The sequence below is a fragment of the Cupressus sempervirens genome, chromosome 6 (genome assembly GCF_028749045.1).
Source record: "Cupressus sempervirens isolate cs-2001-9-10 chromosome 6, ASM2874904v1, whole genome shotgun sequence".
Classification (NCBI taxonomy): domain Eukaryota; kingdom Viridiplantae; phylum Streptophyta; class Pinopsida; order Cupressales; family Cupressaceae; genus Cupressus; species Cupressus sempervirens.
Window position 1 is genome coordinate 473,524,413 of NC_143123.1, and position 23,126 is coordinate 473,547,538.

The 23,126-nt window shown below is 35.2% G+C and overlaps 1 protein-coding gene across 5 annotated transcripts in view; it reads left to right on the forward strand.

Annotated features, from left to right (window-relative positions):
- Positions 1–19,890, forward strand: part of TSL (Protein kinase superfamily protein) — a 131,086-nt gene extending 111,196 nt beyond the window's left edge. For all 5 annotated transcript variants that reach the window (XM_089788611.1, XM_089788612.1, XM_089788613.1 and 2 more), the window contains 4 exons: positions 9,519–9,783; positions 16,051–16,105; positions 19,289–19,450; positions 19,554–19,890. In XM_089788611.1, coding sequence (XP_089644737.1) covers positions 9,519–9,783; positions 16,051–16,105; positions 19,289–19,450; positions 19,554–19,655 — 584 coding nt within the window. In that variant the 3' untranslated portion in view covers positions 19,656–19,890. The remainder of the gene's footprint in view (positions 1–9,518; positions 9,784–16,050; positions 16,106–19,288; positions 19,451–19,553) is intronic.
- The last annotated feature ends 3,236 nt before the right edge of the window (positions 19,891–23,126 follow it).

Sequence of the window (23,126 nt, forward strand, 5' to 3'; positions counted from 1 at the left end):
GAACTTTAATAGGAAGATATCAGATATATTGGTTTAAAAGATAATGGGGTTACAACTCTCAACATGGAGACATAGGCAGAGCATGTGAACTGTTTAGATACATGTCAAATATGTGATGCAAAGTTCGGTTATCCTCTATATATGTGTGAATAATTTGAAGCCAGAGTCTTTTCAACCCGATAGCATTAGCTCATACCAAAATTCCATGACAAAGCTCATACAAGCAAGTGCCGACAATCACAATAGCAGCCTGATACATAGAAGTGTGTCAGATGAAGCGCAACCCAAATATCAATGACGACATTTGAAGCTGAAATAAATGTTTTCCAACGCGATGCTCAAACTGAAAGGGATTACACCCCACTGTCTATATGAGACTCAAATCATCGGCGAAGCTCAAACACCAAACATCTCAATGCTAAATGGGGAAGATAAGCTATTGGTATGAAGATCCCTAGTTATCAAGTAGACGGTAATCACTTGACAAAGATCTAAGGATTGATGGTGCAGTATGGTAATGAGCCGCAACATGTTTGACTAAATGTCAATCTAATGAAGAACTTGATCCTCTCACAATGGATATTCTTATAGTTGTGAAGAGATCCCCAAGATGAAAGCTCACAAGAATTCATCTCCGCTCCATGAACTCATGTTCAGGCCTTCGTGGAAATTGTACACAATGGTTTGATGGAATGCCCAACCAATTAAGATGGGAGATGTGATTGATTTGGGAATTCGAGGCAGGAAGGTAGACTAGCTCTACTCTATTATTTTGAAGCCTTCAAGAATCATCATTGTCTTAACCCAGTAAGAATCAAGGTAACATACCCAATGCAATTGTCGAGACATGCTTGTGTGCGGAGGTCATCCATGAGGCTAAGTGTGAATTTTTGAATGATTCCGATTCATAATGTTTAGAGGTGTGCATTGGTTGCTTGGTATGATACACTAAGCCTAGTTTGCCCAAATGAATGGAAGTGCTCAACTGATCGAAAGAGAACCCATGATTCAATTTAGTAGAGCATGAAAATCAAAATTAGTTGACACTGGTGGTCTGAATTCTCTATGGGAATAAATTATGTCTTTTCCAAGTATAGACACTCATATGCATGGACAAGATTTGATATTTAACATCATGATGGCAAAGCCAGTTGGGTTCTCCAAATTAATACAAAATACAAGATATGTGGCAACGGACATTAGAAATATTCTCAAAACAAATGAATCAAGGGTTGGTTTGCTTTAGAAAATGACAAGTTGGTTCAAGAGTTGATAGTCTTAAAGGGAAGATTTGATAAGCCATATTATATGCCACCTGTCAAGAAACATGTATGCCTTTGATAAACTTTAACTTCTATATCTATAAAAAGGAACCTCAAAGTTAAAAAGGAGGATAATCTTGAATGGTAAATATAAAGGTTAGTTTTCCCAAGATTCAGTTATTGCAACTGAGTGAAGCCCTTGAGAAGCCTATTTAATGTAAGCAATTTTAGGGAATTGGGATTCTTTTTAGTAGTCCCGGGACTACTGGGGAGGACATATTTTAAGTGCTGATTGTAACAGGTAAGGGGAATTTTGTCTTATTTTCTGTACTCCGGTTGTAATTGCAAGGACAGGTTATTGTATTGTTTTCTGTTATGCGTTCATCATAGAGATAGGTTATGTTTATCAGATCTTGTGGTTTGAAGATGTAATTCTTTGATCGTTGTTGATCATATGGTCACTTCTTTCGTGTTTTGAATCCAATCTTGTGGTTATTTATAGTTGCAAAATAAAATAATGTTTTTCTTCTTTTCTCTGTGGTGTAAAGATGATTGAATGGTTGGTCAAATGGCTAGTTTCTAATCCTTCTCTCTTATTTCTATTTGTAAATTTGTTAATCGCATTCATTCCATGTGGGTGAGTGTTAGCAAACCTTCATGTCTTCATGTTCAAGACATAATCAATTTATCTAATTCATTGAGTATTTTTTCATGAGGGAGTTATATCTCTCAATTCAGAGGAGAGTTATTAATGAATGATAACTCGTCCAACTGTTAGTACCTTTTTGTTCTTCTATTTGGGCATTTCAAGTCATACTTTGCAATTTTTTTTGAAGGGCAAATCTGTTCACTAAGAAAATTTATTTCTGAAAATCTCTCAAACTTATCTACATTTGTAACCTGGCTCTAATACCATGTTGAATTTTGTTAGGATCACTGCAAATGTATTAGCACTGCCATGTTAAGTATGTGTTTTCCAAAGGCAACAACCCCTCATATATATATTGAGAATAATCCAAGAAGAGATGTCCTTATGTCTAGTTGTTAAATATATAATAATAAATTTTAATTATTGTTTCATTTATATATATAATTTCCATGAATTATTATTAGATTAAATTTCTCTTACAAGATAACGTTTAGATATATATAAATTTATATCTCATATTGTATCTCACATATAATAAATATATATGTATATATCTACAATAGCATTAGCTCAAGGTTTATTTGACCGAAGCTACCGAACATTAACAATAAAAAGGTTGCCAAAGGTCTCTTTTAGGGTTGCCTCAAATGTCAGTCTTCCTCTTAATCTCCCTATATTTCTTGCAATAACATTCTTAGAGAAGATTAAGGCAAATAACTCATATATGGAGACATCAATAGTGAGTAGACAAATGTAATACTCAATAACAATAATTACTTATCTCATGTAGACAAAGAATGACGCCAGAATGATGAATCCCCTTTAGGATTTGAGATTGGTAAGAGAGTTGCTCATCAAGAGTCTACTTCATTTATTTTCTCACTATTCACTTATATTTTTATATTTTTATTCTAACTTTTTCATATTATGGTGACGACTTTAAAAAAAATCATGTCTCTTTATTTTAGGTTTTGAATAATGCTCAAGCTTTAGCTTTCATATTCCTAGAAAGAATCTCTCTATATATTATATCAAATTGTTAAATATCATTTAAAATGAATATTTATAATTCAAATGCAATTGTACATATATAAATACATGTATACAAAATCAAACTTTCAATAATGTTGATTTCAAATAAATACACATATAAATAATAACTCATAACACAAAGAAAAATTAAAACTAACCTTTTGACGAACCGATCAACCTATTTGTCCAACAATGCCCCTAATTGACTCGATACTTCCACATAATTGATATAATCCATGGGCATTAAAGGTGGCGAGCATTAACCTTTTATATATCTCATCATCCAACATCCTTGTGAGTGGGATAAGACACTTGTACAAACAAAATTTGAGGTTTGGACAATGTGGTGGGTGGAACTAGGAGTTCTCTTTATTGTCCGGTCCACTAGACACAATGTTGTGGCATAAGATCTTTCTCATTGAACCGATTCTTCTTTTCTAATAAATTCTATACTTGAGATTGTTGGCTTCCATGTTGCTGCCTGAAGTGCCATAGGTTTCGATCAGTTGGACATGGTGAACAACTTCTGTGAAATTGTGTGTCCATTCTTTCAAGACTTGTTTGACTGTAGCCACCACATCCTCTTCTTCCTCCATTCTTATTCTAGTCCGAGCAGCAAAATAAATGTTGGGAAATATATTTGATGTGGTGATTCCAATCAATGGTTGTGAATCATACCAATGTCAAGAGGTCCCATCACAATGTCTCTGCAAATGTATGAAGTCAAACTACTATATTAATGTCTGTATGTTCAATGTAGAATCGAGCTTGACCTTTGAGTTTTGAGCTGGTTCGACATAATGGGGTCGAGTTGTTCCTTTTGAATATACGGATGCGTTTGATCTATAATAATACACCGTTTGAGCAAAGTCTTTGTTATTAGCAATATCAGAGGTCAGTGAGTATTAATCACTTGATGAAGATGTTGAATATTATAGAGTTGTAACAAAGGTCGTTGTGCCCTTACCAATGTAGAAGACTGTGTTATCACTGCAGAAGATCTAAGTATATAAGAGTTCTGTTGATCTCTATGAAAGCTCATCTTTATTGAAGATTGTCTGCCTTCGCTCATTTTAGAGGTACTATCATTACCCCTTGTCCTTTCACTGATTGGTCCACTTCTGAACCTGATCAGATGATTTAATTCCTTCCTATCCTTTGTGATGATTTTATTTTCCTTCCAAGTTTATAAAACACAAATTACATTGAAGGTAAATGTTGTCTGAATTTATCTTCCTTTCCAATCTGTTATCGATGTAGCTTATTATTCAATTTGACAGATGGACTCTACTATACATTCATTGCCAAATTCTCTGCAAATCCAATGGTCTTAGACTGTTATTATGTATGTGTTCTCTATTTGTTGATTTTTGGATTTCATGAGCACCCCAGAAAAATGTTTAGACAAGTCACCACCCAAGCATGAACTGTCAACACAACGTTGATTAGAGGCACTTCATCAAGCATTAAGAACAGGCAAACACCCCTCCATTAAACACCACTTTGGCCCATTTAGGTCGTGCTTTGCCATGCTCCCTAACAAAGAGATTTTTGCAGGTGACTCTAAACTTCCCTTTCAAACAGAGAAAACTAATATACACTAATGTACATTTGCAGCTTGGCTCTGATACCATGTTAGAAAACATGGATTGGTTTCTGCAAATGTAATTACACTGCCATGGTTATTGGCTAAGTTGCCGGTTCGGATGCGGGTTTGACATTCAGGTTCGAAATTCAATCATATTTTTTTTGGGCTGGGTTTGGATTCATTTTGGGTTTGTCCTTGTATATTTTGGGATTCATTTTTGGATTCATGTTGTAGCAAATACTTTCATATAGCACTATGCTAATTTTGAAGTAATTTAGCAAAATACACCAGCTATATATATGAATGATTTAGTTTGAAACACTCATCTCAAGGCTCATCTTGTAGGAGCTGATAGTACCATGACTAACTTGAGATTGCTTCTCTGTTTGATTTATCAACTAATGATCAATATTATAAACAAAACATATTCAAAACAGCTACTTGCAAAAAATCATGAATATATTCAAGAAAACATTTAAAAACTCAACCAAGATATTATCCTTTCAAGACAATATAAACGCAAATTGAAAATCTGGAACTCGTTGGTCCAATGACAGCTGATCTCACACGTTGATGCTAAATATGGAACTAAGAATTCACATTGGACAACACCAAAGGAAACTGAAACTTATCATAAAGAAACATCTGAAAAATGAATCATGCCTCAAAACACATATTTTCCATATGTGATTTTTGGTATCTGTGATGCTACGTAGTTGCCAGCCTCTGTCACACTCACTATGAGGACTTCGACAAGGAGACAGATGGCCCAGATTCATTACCATATATATGACCTGTAACAGCATTAAAAACTTTAGCTTGTGTCACACTCATTGTGCATTCCAACTTTACCATATATATTGTGCATTCCAACTTGCATCACATTTCACACAAGGACTGTAGCTGAAATGTTAAAAACTTGGTGTGCAAACAAAAAGGACAATAAAATTAATCAATTGCGCCCAAATTCTTCGTACAGTCGGTCAACATCACCAAAAGTCTCCCTGGGTTTGACTGCATAAAAGAAAATTCGTTTAAAATACTCCTAAATTTGACCAGTGTCCCTTTTGCTGAATGTGCAGCGACTTTACCAGTCAAACAGCGAATTTGGCATGACTTCGAATTGTATTCGAATTTACAGCGAATTGACTTCTGAATTTGCCTATAGGTGAGCGAATATGTTAACTTAGGTTATTGCTGTGTTCCAAATGCAGATCCCAATCTCTTATAAATATAAGATTAGGAGACATGCCTCTGATTAATGTATATATTAACAATATAAATCACAATATAACATATGTATTTTATATATTTATATATATTACATATATGATATATTATATCAACATTGTATCTTAAGATTAAATCAATCTGACTGTAGCTATAATCTTAACAAGAATCTCAATCAAAGTCAAAAGGAGGTCAAATTTGTCTAGTCAAGAGGGATATGGTGCTTGTGGAGATAGAAAAGCTAAATGGCTTAAGGATATTACAAAGGCACAGGTTCAAGTACAACAAGTCAAATGATTGTCAAAATCAAGGTAGTAGGGGGTATTGTCTTAAAGACGAGTTGGATGGAGAAACTCAAATGAATTAGAAGAGTAAAGAGCTGAAGCTAGAAGGAGCATTCTTGAAGAAGGACAAAAGTAATCATTGAAGAAAGAATAGAAAAGAAAGAAGATTCAATTGCTTGTGACTTGCAGCCTACAAATGATCATGGGATGATAGAGGTATCAAAATTTCAAGATATTTAAAAGCAAGATGCTCATTAATAGAATATTGTGATTTCCAAGACACATCAATCCAATTTTTAGATTCCAGATACATGCAAGGTATAACAGTCCATACTGAGATTGATTTCACTTGTGATGTGCACATGATTACATTGGAGGAATACTTGTTAAGATCATATGGGACATTGTTTTAGAAGGCTATTTGTAGAGACTAAGACATTGCCTAACAAGAAGATTCTTCAATTTCATAATGTTTGATTTGTAATGGATACTTTGCCATGAGGATGGTTGGAGGAAAAGAACATAACAGTCCATACTGAGATTGATTTCACTTGTGATGTGCACATGATTACATTGGAGGAATACTTGTTAAGATCATATGGGACATTGTTTTAGAAGGCTATTTGTAGAGACTAAGACATTGCCTAACAAAAAGATTCTTCAATTTCATAATGTTTGATTTGTAATGGATACTTTGCCATGAGGATGGTTGGAGGAAAAGAACATAACAGGTAAGAAAGTGCAGGTATGGATCAGTTTTATGACAGCTAAGAGAACATGTGATATTTAGCTGGACACACCTCATAGACCAGCTGAAATGAAGCAGCAACGTACCTTAGAAGAAGATGCAATAAAGGACAACAAGAACACTTTGAAGAGGCAGGAACATAATTCTGATCTTCTTAGTGTTATTAACTTATTAGAGATCCTTTGTTAGTGCACTAGCCTTGTATTGAGGACACTCAAGAGTGGATTAATAAGTATGAGTTAAAGGTTGAAAATTCTAATTGCACAAAGTCGGATTTTGTATCAGCAGTTGAGGAAGAGCTTGAGGTAAATGATTCTACTCACTGTTATGATGGTAATCCTTTGATTGAGCATGATGTTGGCCTAACTTCAAAATGTGAGTTCTGTGGAAAAGATATTGTGAAGGGAGTTGTTTTTGGATGGCATGGTAATGAAGTGAAATCAGAAAATTTGTTTGAACATAGAGCTCAATAGTCCCATCACTTGGAAGGTCAATTGAGGGCAAACGAAGACATGATTATTGCCACCCTAACTCACTCTGATGGTACTCATAAGATGACGGCAGATCATTGTTGGAAGGCTCAAGGGAGATATAAATGCTTTGAAGAAGAATTCTCTCTTTCAACCTTACGAGTACTTAAAGAAGCTTTGGTTGTGATGAAATCAAATTACCTACACTTACTTTTGGATAGAGATAGAGATCATCTTCTCCAGCTCAATGAGATATATTGAGATGCACTATGGCGGAAAGAAGATGTAGTTGATAAGCTTCCCTATGAGCTTAATGTTACTGTGTATCCTTTCAATAATTGTCCAATGGCCCATCAAAAATTTAAAAAAAGTTTAAGGAGATTTGTGTGGAGTTGAGCTTGACATGTTCTTCATCATTCTAATAAGAAATTTAGTCACCTACAGAAGCCACACCCAAAGAGCAACAACTCAATATGAAGATTGTGATAGGTATATGTGGAACCCTAATGTGAAGTGTTTAGAAGAAAAGACGTAGATGTATCTCACAGCCATTTGGATTTCAGCTGGAGACATCTTTTGAACCAGCAGTTGATGACCATTCACTCATGAAAGGAGAGGCAATTAAGATCTTTGTAGACATCACATAAAGGCATGAGGTAAGGACTGATTTCCTGGTTTGGAACAGCTGACCCTTGCCTATGCAGTATTATGAGTTTGCAGTCCATGCACCTGACGATGATTCTTTAGTGGAGTCTCCCATTGTTGGCACTCAAGATTTGAGAGGAAAACTTGAGGCATTTGTTATGGATCCAATCCACAAGAGGTGTGAGTTAGTATATTATAGCATGGAAGATGTAAAGAAGTGGCTGGCTGCCCAAGCTAGACATTACTTAGAAGATGTTACGATCATATATATAAAGCAAGACAATGAAGAGGTGTCTATCTTTGACCATTATTTCTTCCAATGGACGAAGACATGGATATGCATCATTTAGGAAAACATTTAGATTTGTGCAGACATGGAAAGAGCTATGGTTCAGAAATTTGTGTTTGTATACTTCACCAGGATCTGGAGTTACTTCTTTTGGAGGGCCCAGTGAAGGATCTAGTCATAAAATTGGATAGGGTAGTTGAGCATACATGGCGTGGACCAAGCAACGATGTGCAGCAGATGTGTAGATAGAGACATGGGTGGTTTAGATTCGGTTGGACACTAAGCCATCCGTGGACTCGTGACACAAATCATGGAGATACTTGCCTTTGATTGGCACACACTTGAAGAAGTGGAGTGTTAGCTGGTCCATGAACCAAGGTATGGGAAGTTGTCATGAAGGCACTTTTTTGAGTTGCAAATGTTTGAGTTTCAGTTGGGTTATGGTACATGGTATGCACATGAGCATAAGGGTAGCAGTATTCTAACCCTAACTAATGGGTTATTGCTAATACAATTTTGAGTAATGATGGTTTTACATTGATAACACAGATTTTCTTGGGAGCACTTTGAGGACAACTGTTTGGGTGTTTTGGAGAAACATGGATCATCTCTTGGACTCTTTATCATTGGAGGTTGGCATAACAATGATGCATTATTATCATTTGTCATTAGAGGCATTTCTTACACCATCATAAATCTGATTTTTGGATTTATGGGTGTCGTTCTAATTTATAACAGCAGCCTAGGACACCTATGATGGGTGTTTTACACATCCATGGGAGATCATTTGCAGTTGGAGAGTTGTTTGTTGTTGAATGCTCTTTGAGATACTCAATCTCTTTTTATTTGACGAATGTGGCAAATTATTTGGAATCCATTTATCAATTTAATTGTGGGAATGTTTGAGAGTAGCAGAGTTGCAGGTTTCAGCACTGCTGGTTGCATCAAAGTGGAGCAGCGGAGTGATACAGTGTTTCTCATATTGCTACTTCAGGACATTGGTGGTGCAGTAGAGAAATGCTTCACAACAAGCAATGTTTGGTCCTGTAGGACTGTGTTATGTCTTTATCAAATCTGCAACTAATTTGCAAACATTGTCCAGTGTTCCTAGTTCAACATTGAATTTGATGTTTATTTGTTAATGCAACAACAATTGGTTATGCATGTATGGATTTGGGATCACTTAAGAAACAAGAGATTACATACATAACAAAATATGTTCATCGACATTATAAGAAGCTTTTATTCAGTTTAATAGAAGTCTTAATTGTAATTGTTATATTTCATCCTTTACCAAAATTTCTAATTATGTTTTTCACAGGTAAAGATCTCGATGCAATTCTCAAAGTTACTCCTATTCTACCAGAGAGGGAGGCAAGGAGTATAATAGTTCAGATATTCTCTGGCCTTGTCTATCTAAACAAAAGACCACAGAGGATCATTCATTATGATTTGAAGCCTGGTAATGTGCTCTTTGATGAGGTTGGTGTTGCAAAAGTTACTGATTTCGGTCTCAGTAAAATAGTTGAAGATGATGTTGGCTCACAAGGAATGGAACTTACTTCCCAAGGGGCTGGGACGTATTGGTAAGACTCTTTTATCTTTTGCAACTTCTCAAGCACTTTCGGCTCTCCTCACTGTCTCATTGCCAGACTCGAGTGAACTTCAGATTTCTTTGGTTGTTTGAAGGAGAAAATGCTAATGTGTTACAGCATTAAATTCCATATTTGGCCTTGGATTTTATTGCTATTTTTATTTCAGTTTATATTTCAAATTCAAAGTATCATTGAATTTTTCCTGTTGATAATTTATACATTTTGGAAAACTCATCCCAGATTGCTTATATAGTGTTTTCTGAAAATGACATAAAATTACTATTTAAAACAGTAGATATTTGTTTCCATCTATACCACTTGTGATATTAGCTAATGAATGAATTTTAATGCATATAACCTCAAGTTATATTGGTTGGGTATGCTTTCTTATGTAATTAGTAATTACAATTGATTATCATTATGTTCAAGTTGTGTAAAATTGTTTAGAAATGAAGATCAATGTTGATTTATGATATTGAGCTAAGCAATTTCACGTTACTGGAAGGATATTGCAATAGGGTAGTTAAGTTCTGTTCTAGACAAAAAATGAATCTGTTGGCTATAAATTTGAGCGTCCAGTTTAAATTGTTAATTTAATAAATTTTGGACAATGAGTATGAGATCCACTCAGCAACTTTGTTGGCTATAATTCATGGGTATATAAGATTGGAGCACGTTGTGGTGTTATCATTTCTAGATATGTCATAAATCTTTTAGAAATGTGTGTATCTCTATATCACTGTGATTTTTTTTCCCATAATTAGTAATTTCTTTCGAAGTTTTTGATGTATAAATAGTTGATAAAACTGTTAATGTTTAGTAGTGCCAGAGGCAGAACTCATGAAATTAGAAGTTTTGTTTTTAAATACCTGCCTAGAAGAAGCTTACAATTAAGATTAGATAGTAGTCTTCCTATCGCTTGAGGATTTTCGCATTGTTATTTGCAAATTGTTACCACCTATTTTTGCTTGTGCTGAAATTCCTCATACTAAGCAAAATAGGTGATAATTAATTGTCTTGTTTGGTTTTTGTCAGGGTCATTTCCATTTGTTTGAACCATTTTTCTCTTTTTGACTTTTTATAATTCGAGATATCTTTGTGAATGATCATTTCAACCTATGCTTAAAGTTCAAGAGTTCAAAGTTCATTTAGCGCACACATGTCCACCAGCTTTGTTAAAAAAAGAAGTAAACGTCAATGTAATAGCATCAGTAGACAAACTTGAACCTTTGAACCAATGAAAAACAGTTCAATGGTTCAAAGTTCATTAGTATGATGGTCCAAAGTCATTTGTACACTTATATGTTTTGTCAAATATCAAGCTCCAAGTCCTTGTTTTCTTTTTGTGTAAGTTTGTTCAATGGTATTAATTCCATATTGAACTTGAACCTTTGAACCACCTTACAAATGGTTCAAGGTTCAATGTTTGATGTTCTTTTTACATTGGAGAGGAATGCACAAAAGAAGAGGTGAAAAAACATCGCGCAAAAGGGAATATTCGGAGCATGTCTGAGATTTGAAACTTCATAAATGGAAAGTAATCATTAAAACTTGAGCCCTTTATGTGGTAGTGATTTGTAATAAATGGGGATGCCAGATTTCTGTCAAACCAGGTTTTACTCCACATCATTATATTAGGTGTTAAGGGCATGTGAATCTCATGCTTAGATTTTTCTGCCTTTACATGTACATGCTTTGAGTTATTTTCTCATCATGAAGCTGCAATTTGCTAAAAAGAAAGAGAAGTGCTGGAGGTGAACACAGTATTACCCTCAGAACTAAAAAGGATTTGATGTATTCAACATGTGAGTACTGATAACCCCCTCTTGCATCATTATTCCTTGCTCTAAAAAGGCAGAATTAGAATTTACTAGATATAGCTTAAGTTCTTTATTTTGGAGTTGTCTGTTGAGTTTGGAAATAGCTGCCATGAGACCAGTTCTTCCAAACATAGGGCATATCTATTGTCTGATAAGTTCCCTCCCTGAGATGGGTGATACTTATTTAGCCCAAGCCAATATAGGGGAATTTTTGAAGAGATCTCCGAATGATTCCATGATGGATAAAATTGTGAACAGTGGCTTAATAGAGGCAGTTGCGTTCCCCGTTGTTGTACCCTGCCTAAAATTAATTTTGGAATGTATGAATAGGTATGATGCTGAAAATAGGTGTATTCGAACTGCCAATGCTTGTGTATTGGTAAAGATTGACAGAGAAACAAAAATGGCGGCTATGAGGATCCTTGATAAAGAACCTTATGAAGATTGGTTGGTTAACACAACATACTCCATCTTTTCTGAGAAGAAAAACGTATATAGAAACGTCCTTGCTAGGCATTGGCTCATTAAAGTGCAGAAAGGAGGTTCAAGGCTGCCAAGGACTTAACCAAGGAACACCTCATAAACTATTGTTATTTTACCGAACAGAGTTAGAGGTAATTCTCATTCTTTCTACTGCGAAGATTGGATGTATTTTTTTGTTCAACTCCTGCTTAGAGGTTATAAATTCTTGGACTGGGCTGAAGTAATTCCGGAAAAGTTACAAGAAGGTCTAAGTAATTTTGCTGGAATGAGGGGATTTTATGTCCTCATATCTTTTCTATATTTGGGCATGTACAAGAGAATAACTGGGTATACATCATGAACCTTGGGTCGAGGGAATGAAAATATACAAGTACTATCCACATTTGCAACAACAAAGGTACTCTTAAGAATTTCATGGGGGTGGATGATGTTTTTGCAGGAAGGCTTGTTTATGAATTGCTTGGAAATACAAGTAGAAGACTGCCAGATGAAGCCGTGCAGCTGATAAGCATTAATGGAAGCTATTTTATACGTTTCCCAAGGTTTGTATATATTAGAATTAGAGGTTTTGAAGGTGAGCTCTTCAAATTGCCTAGGTATACCCTAGGCAACCATCTGTTGATTGAAGTTTGCAGACAACTTGCTACTTTGATAAAAAGCTGGGTGAAAAGGGAAATTCACGAGTGACATGTCCAGTACAGTTGGGTTATTACAGTTAAATCTGGAGTTAGAAATTAAAGGTTAAATCTGCATCGATACACAGCTAGGTGTAAATTTGATAGCAGGGGATATGCTCTGGCTCACTTGAATCTTGGAGAAGGGTTCAACTATGTGCCTTGAATAAAAGACTATTGGGAAAATTGCAGTGATGAATTCAAGGTTGGAAGGAGACTGTGATCAAGATTTATACTTAGCCAAATTATCACTATGAATAATTTGGCAATGAATATTTTTGGAGTTGGTGAAGAAAAAGGAGATGTATTAGATCCTCAGTTCAGTGAAAGGTTCAAGGACTGCCAATCCCAGAGATTGATTGGGAAAAGAAAGAGGAAGATAATATTCAAGCCAGCTCTTTTAATGTAATTAGAACATAAAGATGGCTAAGGGACTGCAGGCTTGGAAAAACATTAGTTCACAATCATAGAATCCCTGCAGATGCACATATTGGTTCTGTTCCAAAGACCCCTATTATTTCTACTGATAAATGTATTAGCATTGATATTGTAGGCACGAAAGTAGAAATTGAGGAAGCTGCAATTAAGAAATCAAAAAAGCCTTTGCTGAACTAGTCCCCTATTTGCATCACCCGCTCCAGAAGCAAAAATAGGAACAAACAAATTTTAGAAAGTAAAGTAGTTGTGGATTTAGACCCTGTCGAAGCAGTTCTTGAGTCAATAGAGAGTCAAGTTCCATAGACTTCTGTGGTGGATAGTGTTGAAATAGAGGAGTCCAAGGAAAACTAGACCCTATGAAAGCTATGACTGTATTAGATCCAACCAACACTCGGATGCCTCCAACAAAGGATTCTTCAGGTGCCCCAAAATGGTTAGAAGCTTCTAATAGTAAGAAACGTAGTGTAGTGCCCATTTCAATACAAATAGATGACATGGCGAGCAAATGTCTTGGGAAGACACCAAAATCCAAAAATCTCAAATGGAAGCCATAATGGAGGCAGATGAAGACTCGGGGCATTGTATGGAATAGGTAGCAAGGCCCAGAACTGATTTTGTAATTGAAAAAGTTGATATGGGGGTTATGTCAAGAGCTGTTGATACTAGGCACTTGGAATCCTCTTTCAAGAGAATGATTTCTAGAGCCTGGAAAGATAAGAAGGACAAGAGAGCTGAAGCAAGCTGTGCAGCATATGGCAGAATACATAGATGCCATACATCATCCAAGCCTGCAGTCGTTCTCTCAAATGCCCTTGTCTTTTGATCCCGAATCTCCTGTGAACTACAAAACGTTGGATCAAATCCAAAGGAACAAGATGATTGCAGAAATCCTTAATGACTTGTTGGAATCCATAATACAGGAAGGTGCTGATTACATTACTGGTTTGGGTAAAGTATACGGGGATGCTAATGCAGTAAGGAATTGGAAGTGGAAATAGCCTCCTGGGAAAATAAGCAAATCAAATGGATAGAGGTAATCACAGAAATGAATGATGTGCAAAAGAATGGGATAATGAAGTTTCTAATGGAGAAGCCAATAACAAGGTTGGATGATAATGTATTGTATGTCTCCAAGAAGAACATTGAATGAAGGAATTCCATTATTAGACAGGGATATGAAGAATCGGTCAAGTTGTTTAAGGAGTTAACTGAACTCACTGATACGATGCAAAGAGACTTAAAATGCTTTAATGTTAAACTCATAAAAGAGGACGGACAAACTGTAGAAGATGTTGGTAATATGATCAAAACTTATAAAGAAAAGATACAATTCGTCAAAAAAATGAAGTCCTTAACAACTGGAGATTTCTCCAAGGTGGTGAGGATTGAATCTATGTTAATTGTTTTCCTAGATCGCTTAGAGGCTCACAGAAATAAAGTGGTGCAAGTCAGGAAGGATAAAGAAGTTTGGAAATAGTGAATAATACACATTGGGCTTCCGCATTATCAGGTCATCCTCAACTTCTCTGCAGTGAAGCTTGAGCTAAGAAACCAATGTGGCACTTCAACTGGGCGAGATCAGAGGCTCGTCAGCACCACCTCAGCCCTGATTATGCTGCGAAATGATAGCTCTCCTATTTTGGCTTATGATTATGCTTTTTTTAAAGGTTGAAGTTAGTTTACTCTGGTCTTAAAGACAGTTAGCCCTGTGGGCTATAAATATGTTTGATCAAGACATTCACAGGGTCTGAAATTTTGATGAGTCATAGACTAAATTTTGCTTTTACTTGTGGATCGAAAAGAAGATTTTTATCTGTGAATAGAAATATAGTTACTATGATTTCAAATCTGTGTTTGGAATTTGGTGAATAAATATCCATTGGGATCTATTTTCCAATGCAATAGTTATTTTGCTTCTTTGATAATTCAATCGTGTATATTCATGAATCAAATTAGTATATGAGTCTATGTTAGATGAAGTGATCAAAATCAGTGTAAAGTCTGTGTGCTATGGATATGGAAATAATATCTAGATCACAGTCATGTTATATTTATGAATGGATGGTTGTAGCCTTTATTACTTTCTGATAAAAAGTATAATTACAAATTCATTTACTGTTCTTTGAATTCCTTGAAAATTTTATAGGGAGCTGTACCTTAGTTCAGAGGGTTAACTGTGAGTAGTTCTGGTAATGGTGAATGATGTGTATTGATGGCACTTTGTTGATATATATGGAAGTTCCTTGATAATTGCAAACTGTACAACTTTGATGTTTTCTATATTTTCAATTAATGTACGCTTATTTATTTTTTGAAAACTGTGACGAGGCTCCTTTCAACTTAGTTCTTTCTTTTTTCTATTCTAGAAATAACATGTTTCTTGGTACACAATAAACTTTGTTTCTTTGTTTGATTTATATGGCTTCAAAATTCAACATTTTATGCATTTTCCTTTTTTCATCTTCTTGTCTGCATAATGCTTCTTACATGGTGTTATACCGCACTAATACACCAATTTTGTGAGATGCAAAGATCATTAGATCATTTCGTTTTATTCATAGTTATCACAGAGTTGTGTCAAGATTCAATATTAACAAGTGTAAGGTCATTAATCAATCCCATAATTGCAGCAGATACTTTAATGTCTGTCTTAGGAGCAGGGAACAATTTATGGACTAGATGGATACACAATTGAATCCATAAAATATTTGAATGGGCAAGTTGTACCCTTGAAAATGAACTTTAGGTTGATTAATTCTGTTTAGTTATGATATTACCAACAGATATGTGATAAACCTTCTTATTTGTTTGCTTAAGCCTTGTGAAATGTCATGGCATTGCAGGTATTTGCCACCCGAATGTTTTGAGCTAAACAAGACACCACTCATATCATCAAAGGTGAGTTATTGAGTTAGCATATAGATTCACTATTTTTGTGTGTCAGTGACCAAATTGGAAAAAATTAAATTCTAGTTTTTCTGAAGTATAATGTTTGACTTGTGTCCTGCTTTTTGTCACTAGATGCGTTCTCAGATAGTATATATTAGTTGATGTTGCTTCAAACATTTTCATAATGGGTACTACCTGTTTATCTCTATCTTTTGGTTGATGGCTTGTTTGGTACCTATTGGTCTCTTGGATGATAGGATGCCCCTGTCATGGTTATGTGAATACTTGCTTACTGAAAAGTTAGGTCACTAATGCTGCATGCAACAATGGTTTTGCTCATGTCATCTAGTTGTCTCTGGTGTTGTAATGGTTTGCACAAAGTACAATGTTAACTTGTTTGATGCTTTCTATTCTAACCAGTGTTAACAAATAAACAGATGTTCTAAAATATGTTTGGCATTCAGTTCATTCATTCAAATTGATAAGTGCCATACCATGGATAAAGCTGTTGGCACGGACTCAACAAAAAACTGTAGAATTACATAAAAAATGAAATTAATGAATATTGTAACATTTTATATCTTTGTCTTCCCAGGTCTAGTGAAAACTTGAGGGGAGGTTCTAGTAGTAATAATCCCATGGAATCTTTGATATTGATAGTATGACACTTCATCAATGATCAATGATATTATAATAGTGGTAAAATTAGTTTTGTAAGTTCTTGATTCTGGTCTCCACTCCTAGCCCCCCATTGTAATGATATATGACAAGACTTCCCAATAATGGGGAGTTTTTCGACTGTTTTTACTACTTTGTTTTTGGCCCGACGCCCTTTTATTCGTATGCTGCTGAGATCAAACTCAAGACTTGCAAGTTTGACCATGAGACTCAGCAAGTTTCTCCTAGGACTCAGCTGAGCACTCAGTTGAACTCAGCTTGCGACACTTGGCGAGTCGACTCGGTGGGCCTCAGTTTTTGCAAGTCCTGCAAGTCCTGTCAAGTACTTAGCAAGTCTTCAATCTATGAATTAGAAAATCAAGTATAGTTGGAAACAATTATATTCATTAGCTTATGGAGTTTGGATCCTTTGGGTTTGGACAAAGCATTCTAATATTTAGGGCATTCCATTCCTAGGTGTTTGTAGTCATCTCATTGTATACATAGATATATCCATATATGTATATCTTGACACAATTTTTGGCTTATATGTACTCACATCTTGTGAGACTCCTCCACATTGCCCCTTGGCTTATCTTTGCAACTACAAGGTGTTTTTGATTGATTGGGGGAAATTGGAGATAATTAAGCAAATAAATGATTAGAAGAAACAAATATTATATTAAGTCCACGACGATGAAAAATACAGTTGGATTGCAAAGTTCATTCATCACACTAGTGAAGCACTAGGTCAAAAAGGGATCTTGATGCAAAGAAAACAATAAAAACAAATATATAGACAAGCATGGTTAAATCTATAACTGTAACCCCAAAATATGTACGAGTAGATGTGTTAGAGGAAGACCTCACAAAGGTTTGAGGGAAAAAGAAGAACAAGAAGCAAGAAATTGTTAGATGTTTGCATTTTGGGATGCATTGGAAGAGCCAAGAGTATTATCATCAATCATTGCTGGAGTACAAGTGCGAGATATGTGAATTCTTGTCAAGGATAGATTAGGGCTAAGGGTATTTGCTAGACAATGTTTGGAGATTATCAATTCAACATAGAATCTTCCATACCACTCAAGGCCAAAGGATGGTTGGTGTTAGAGAAGATATTGTTAATGCGAACTGGCCTTGAGACTTGTGCTATACAAGATGAGTGGTAGAGGATCACTAGCACCAAGAGGAGATAGAAATGACCATTAGAATGAGAGTTTAGACATTAAGGAGTCTCAGCAATAGTAGACCTAATATCTCACTATTTTGCCCTTTGCCTTTCATGAATCAGTAACGAAAAGCCACTTAACACTACTAACATTGTGATGGGTTGAAAGAAGTAATCACTTTGGTGGTTCTTGGGCCTCCACAAAGGGATCTATGTCCAAAAGGGGTGGCTTCTTGAAGAAAAAGAGCAAATCATATTTGATTAGGGTAGGGGAATGTGGAAAGAGAACCTTCAAAGTTCAATGGTACCTCCTATTGATTTCATGGTGGAGAAGACAACCAAAAAATGCCTTTAGTTCTCCAGCTCTTGTAGAGACCAAAGATAGCAAACCCTTTCAGTTTGCAAAATATGGTGGTCATTATGAACTAGGAGCTGGTGAGATTCAATTGGCAAGGGAATTCTCAAATCATGAGATTAATTATACTAAAGATAGTTGGGTTGAACAATGGTCCCATTGACACTCTAAGAAGTGCTCTTCATTGTTTTATACCTAGTGTAAAAAGCTAGCTTTGGGCTAGTAACACAAGGAATTGAAATAGAACCTACTTCAGATGTGGAGAAATTAAATGGTAAAATAAATGTGGTGAAGTATGTGGATTCCATTGTTTTGTTGTATTTCTTTTTCCTGTTGGAACACCTACTGAGATTTCGAATGAATGAAAAGAGTTGTTTCTGCAAATAGACAAAAATAAGAGGTCATTAACTTTAAAATAACTTTTATAGTCCAAGGTTAAACAACTTAGACAACATATAGGACATCATATAATTTCAATAACTAAGAAAGTATAAATTGTAACACTGAAAATGACTCATGTTGTCTTTTATGTGTTGTGAAAATTTAGTCTTAATTTTTCAGCCTTTGTTTTGACATTTCATGTTAGGAAAGTTGCTTGGAGAATTGAATTCACTATTCCTTATTGTGTTTTTGAAAGATCTGATTGTGTAATTGGACAAGTTGATTTAGATGTGCATAATAAAATCTTGAAATTCCATGCACTAGTTGGAAGCCAATGTACCAAGTGTAATAAGGATTTTCGTACCATTGGAAAGAAGCAAATGAGTAAGAAACAATTCTTGTATAAGAACAATTCTGAATCCTCATTTTCTTGAAAGATAGATTCAGAGATCCCCTTTCTTCAAAATGGTACTCATAGCAGAAAGAGGACGTTAATTGTGGGTATTTTAAAATGGTCTTGTGTTAAACAAGTTTATCAGGTTAGTTGCCATGCATATTATTATTAAGCTAGTCATCATGCACATTATTATTTAATATATACTGTTTTTTTCTGATTGGAACATGAACGCAGGTTGATGTTTGGTCAGCTGGTATTCTATTGTATCAGATGGTTTTTGGAAAGCGACCCTTTGGCCATGATCAGACTCAAGAGAGAATTCTCAGGGAAGATACAATTATAAAAGCCCGTAAGGTGGAATTTCCAGCACGCCCTGCTGCTTCAAATGAGGCAAAGGTGGGTTCTGTTTGCAGTAATAACATGCTGCTTTTGTTCCATTCATACAAATTAGGACATAGGAGGCTTTAATAGATCAGACCTTGGTTTTGAAATCTTTCAGGAACTTATAAGGCGATGCTTGACATATGACCAAGTAGAGAGACCAGATGTGCTTACTGTAGCTCAAGATCCATATCTATCTTATGTCAAACGGAAGCCATGATTTGTATCATAGACTAATCCTGCTAACCGAGAACAGCTTTCAAGTAATGGTGTGGTGAGACGATCAACTGCATTTTGTTGATAGATGATTTTGGCTTAAATTGTGTCACAATTATATACATCATCAGGTGTTGCTGGGGCCTGGCCATGCTTTCTTGTCAGCTATCAGAGTACCAACCTGTATAGATTGTAAATTTGAAATATTTGAGTGACAATTTATTTTTGGTTCTATTTTATTTTGTTCCATTTTTTCTGAGGCACAAAAGCTGCTTTTTAATTTTTGATTGCTGCTATCAGAATTTCTCTGCTGACAGTGACATACTGATATAAATTTGTGGTAGTGCACCATCTGGATCTTAAAATATAGCATTAAAAGTTAAAAAACAGCAACAAATATAAATGAAAGAATTATAGTTCTATATTGTGGTTTTAGGATGTTATGATTTCTCAGGCAATTCTCCTCTATATTTGAACTGACAAATGAATGTAAGTTCAGTGATTGGTACATCATGTTTTATGGGCATGATAAGATTCATTAGTCGTATCTTGTATATATAGGTTCTGCCCCCCACCCCACTAGTATAGTTTAGAAAGTCAGGTATGGTGGGTTTAAATGTTAACATAATGAACGAAGGCTTTCTAGATACACTCTTATTTGTAAATAGTTTTGCAGTAGTCTGTCTGACAAAAAATTATATGGTCTATCTTAACTTTATGTTTTGCACTGCACAGACTCCTACTATTGTCCCGTGTTAACTTTTTTTTCCCATCCCACTTTGGCTATCATGGCTGTGGGACATACATCTCTCAGGCCTGTTTTTTATCTTTGTTTTGGAAGAAATCTTTTTATGCTCTTGATACTTTAACATGATTATTTGGCCTGAGTAAAAGAAGTTAAAGCTGATAAAAGCATGAGAAAGATTGTAGTATGGGCATAGCTGGTTTCCTCACTGAGCCACAATCAAAGATACCATGGTTCTAATGATTTGTAAGTACTTAAGTGAGGTTGTCATATTGTATGTATTTTGTGGGTGGGAAAGAACATAATTAAACCTTGTTTTATGTTTGAAAATCTCTGCTCTTAATGTACTTGACTAGGCTTAGTATATTATGAGTTGTGATGAGGTGAAAACTAGAGGGGTAATAAATTAAAATCAATCCATGACTAAAGTAACAAGAAAAGGCCTTTTGGGATGTCTCGTAACCCCAGCTGGGGTGCTGATTAGGCTGACATGAGAAAGGAAAAGAAAAGAAAAGCTGACCTCTAAATCTCATTTGATCTGGTTGCGGGTCACTACACATGTGACATTGCTCTAGTGTGGTTGTCATCATCATATCTTTTGATATGCTGAACTATAAGGAATAATATAATTTATTGAAGGCAAAACATGGCAATTTATTTTAAAGATCAATTTGGAAAATTCATGAAACATGACTTCTAGCAAAGTGAGCCTGGCTGATAAGTAGACTTCCTAAGTTCTAATCTAACCGGGATTAGGTTTTACCACTCTATTCATACAGGTTGGTACTGATTTGTGCAGTTCCTTCATGCCAAATTTTCGAGCAAGATTTGTTATTGTCAGTGCTGGATAGATTTGATCCCCTAAAAGAAAAATTCAACAATAAAAAATAAAAAATAAAATATTCAGAATAGGTAATCTTTTAGGTAATAAAAAATAACATGTGCACACTAGTGTAAGAGTTACTAGTGTGCACGTGTTATTTTGTTTTGAAAGGTGATGATCTTTCTTGAGATGTTAGGTCTTTATTGTAAGTTGATGACCTCAACAATAGATTGACCTGCTATCATAGACTTCACTAAGTGTTGTCCCGGAATGTGCCAGAAAATATGATAACAAAAGTATCATAGTTGATTCTATTAAGTTACTGTCCCAGATTGTGTGGGATACTATGATTCTACTTGTGTTGTTTTAAATCCTTGATTCATTATCATGTCAAGACTACATTAAAATACTGTCCCAGGGTTATGCTGGAAAACATGAATCATGATAGACTGTGTTAGTCCCAAAATGAGCTGGATATCATGAAACTAATTATGTTGTATTGTAATCAAGGTTGATTGTTTGGTAGACTACTTCATTGTCCTGAAATGAGCCAGAATTCAAATAGTTATTAAAGCGCTCTTGTTGATGAGTACAGTGATGTAAATTGTTGGATTCATCAGTTCCTCCCTTATTAAGAGGGATTGTTGAACTATGGTATCGGTTAGATCTGATCAAAGAAATATCAATATATATTATACATACATACATACATACATACATACATACATATATAAACAAATCCATACATACATAAATACATATATACATATATACATATATAAACAAATCTTGATTAGACTTGATAAAATGGTGAATCATTGCCTTGCCCAGATCGGGCATCTATCCATGTGCTTAGTCTGATCAAAGACGACCAAAGTTATACATATTTGCGATCATGTAATGATGATTATTGTCCATGTATCAATATAAATATTGCTTTGAGATCGGGTCTACATTTTGTGCACCCAAAAATGATTATAATGGAGAGTTATAATGCCCTGAGGTTATCGAGCTCTTAACCATAATCATCTAGTGTTACCAAGAGTCATGTCCACGTACGGACATGACCCTTCATGACACATGCCACGTAGAGTCATGTCTCTATATGGACATGACCTCTTTTATTCATATTTTTATTGGTTCGATCGGTTGAGAGAAAGCATAAAATACAATTCATGTTATTATCTCAAGCAACTACAATTACAATATAAATATATTATTATCATCAACGGTTTCTCTAGATCAAAGCCAATATTATAGACATCGATCTTGTATGAATCGATAACCTATTCATTGTTATTACTACTCACAACATCATCTAGTGAAGGGAGTTTTTGGCAATCTACACAATCGTCATAGAGATGTATTAGTCAATATCTTGATTACTTTAGTAAGGACAGATTGTCATACAATAAGTAAGAACAAGTAAATCAGATGACTCTCAGGAGTTATAGTTTCAATTAGTAATTTGTCATACCAAGTTTACCTTTGAAGTATTCCACTTTCCTCTTTGTAAGAGGCTTAATGAATATGTCAGCAGATTGTTCTTCAGTGTTGATATATTCTAACTTGATGACACCCCTTTCTACCAGATCTCTGATGCAGTGGACATGTATCTCTATATGCTTAGATCTGTTATGAAAAAATAGATTCACAGTAAGTTTGATACAACTTTGATTATCAAAATGTATAACTATAGGTTTTAGAGGCTTCCCAAATAGCCCAACCAGTAATTTCCTTAACTATATTGCTTCTCGAGCTCCCATCGACATATCTATGTATGCTGCTTCAATAGAACTTAGAGTGTTAGAAGATTGCTTCTTACTAAACTGGGATATCATTGCAAAACCAAGACTAAAACATCTTGTAGTGCTCTTTCAATTAGTAGAACATCCAACCCAATCAGA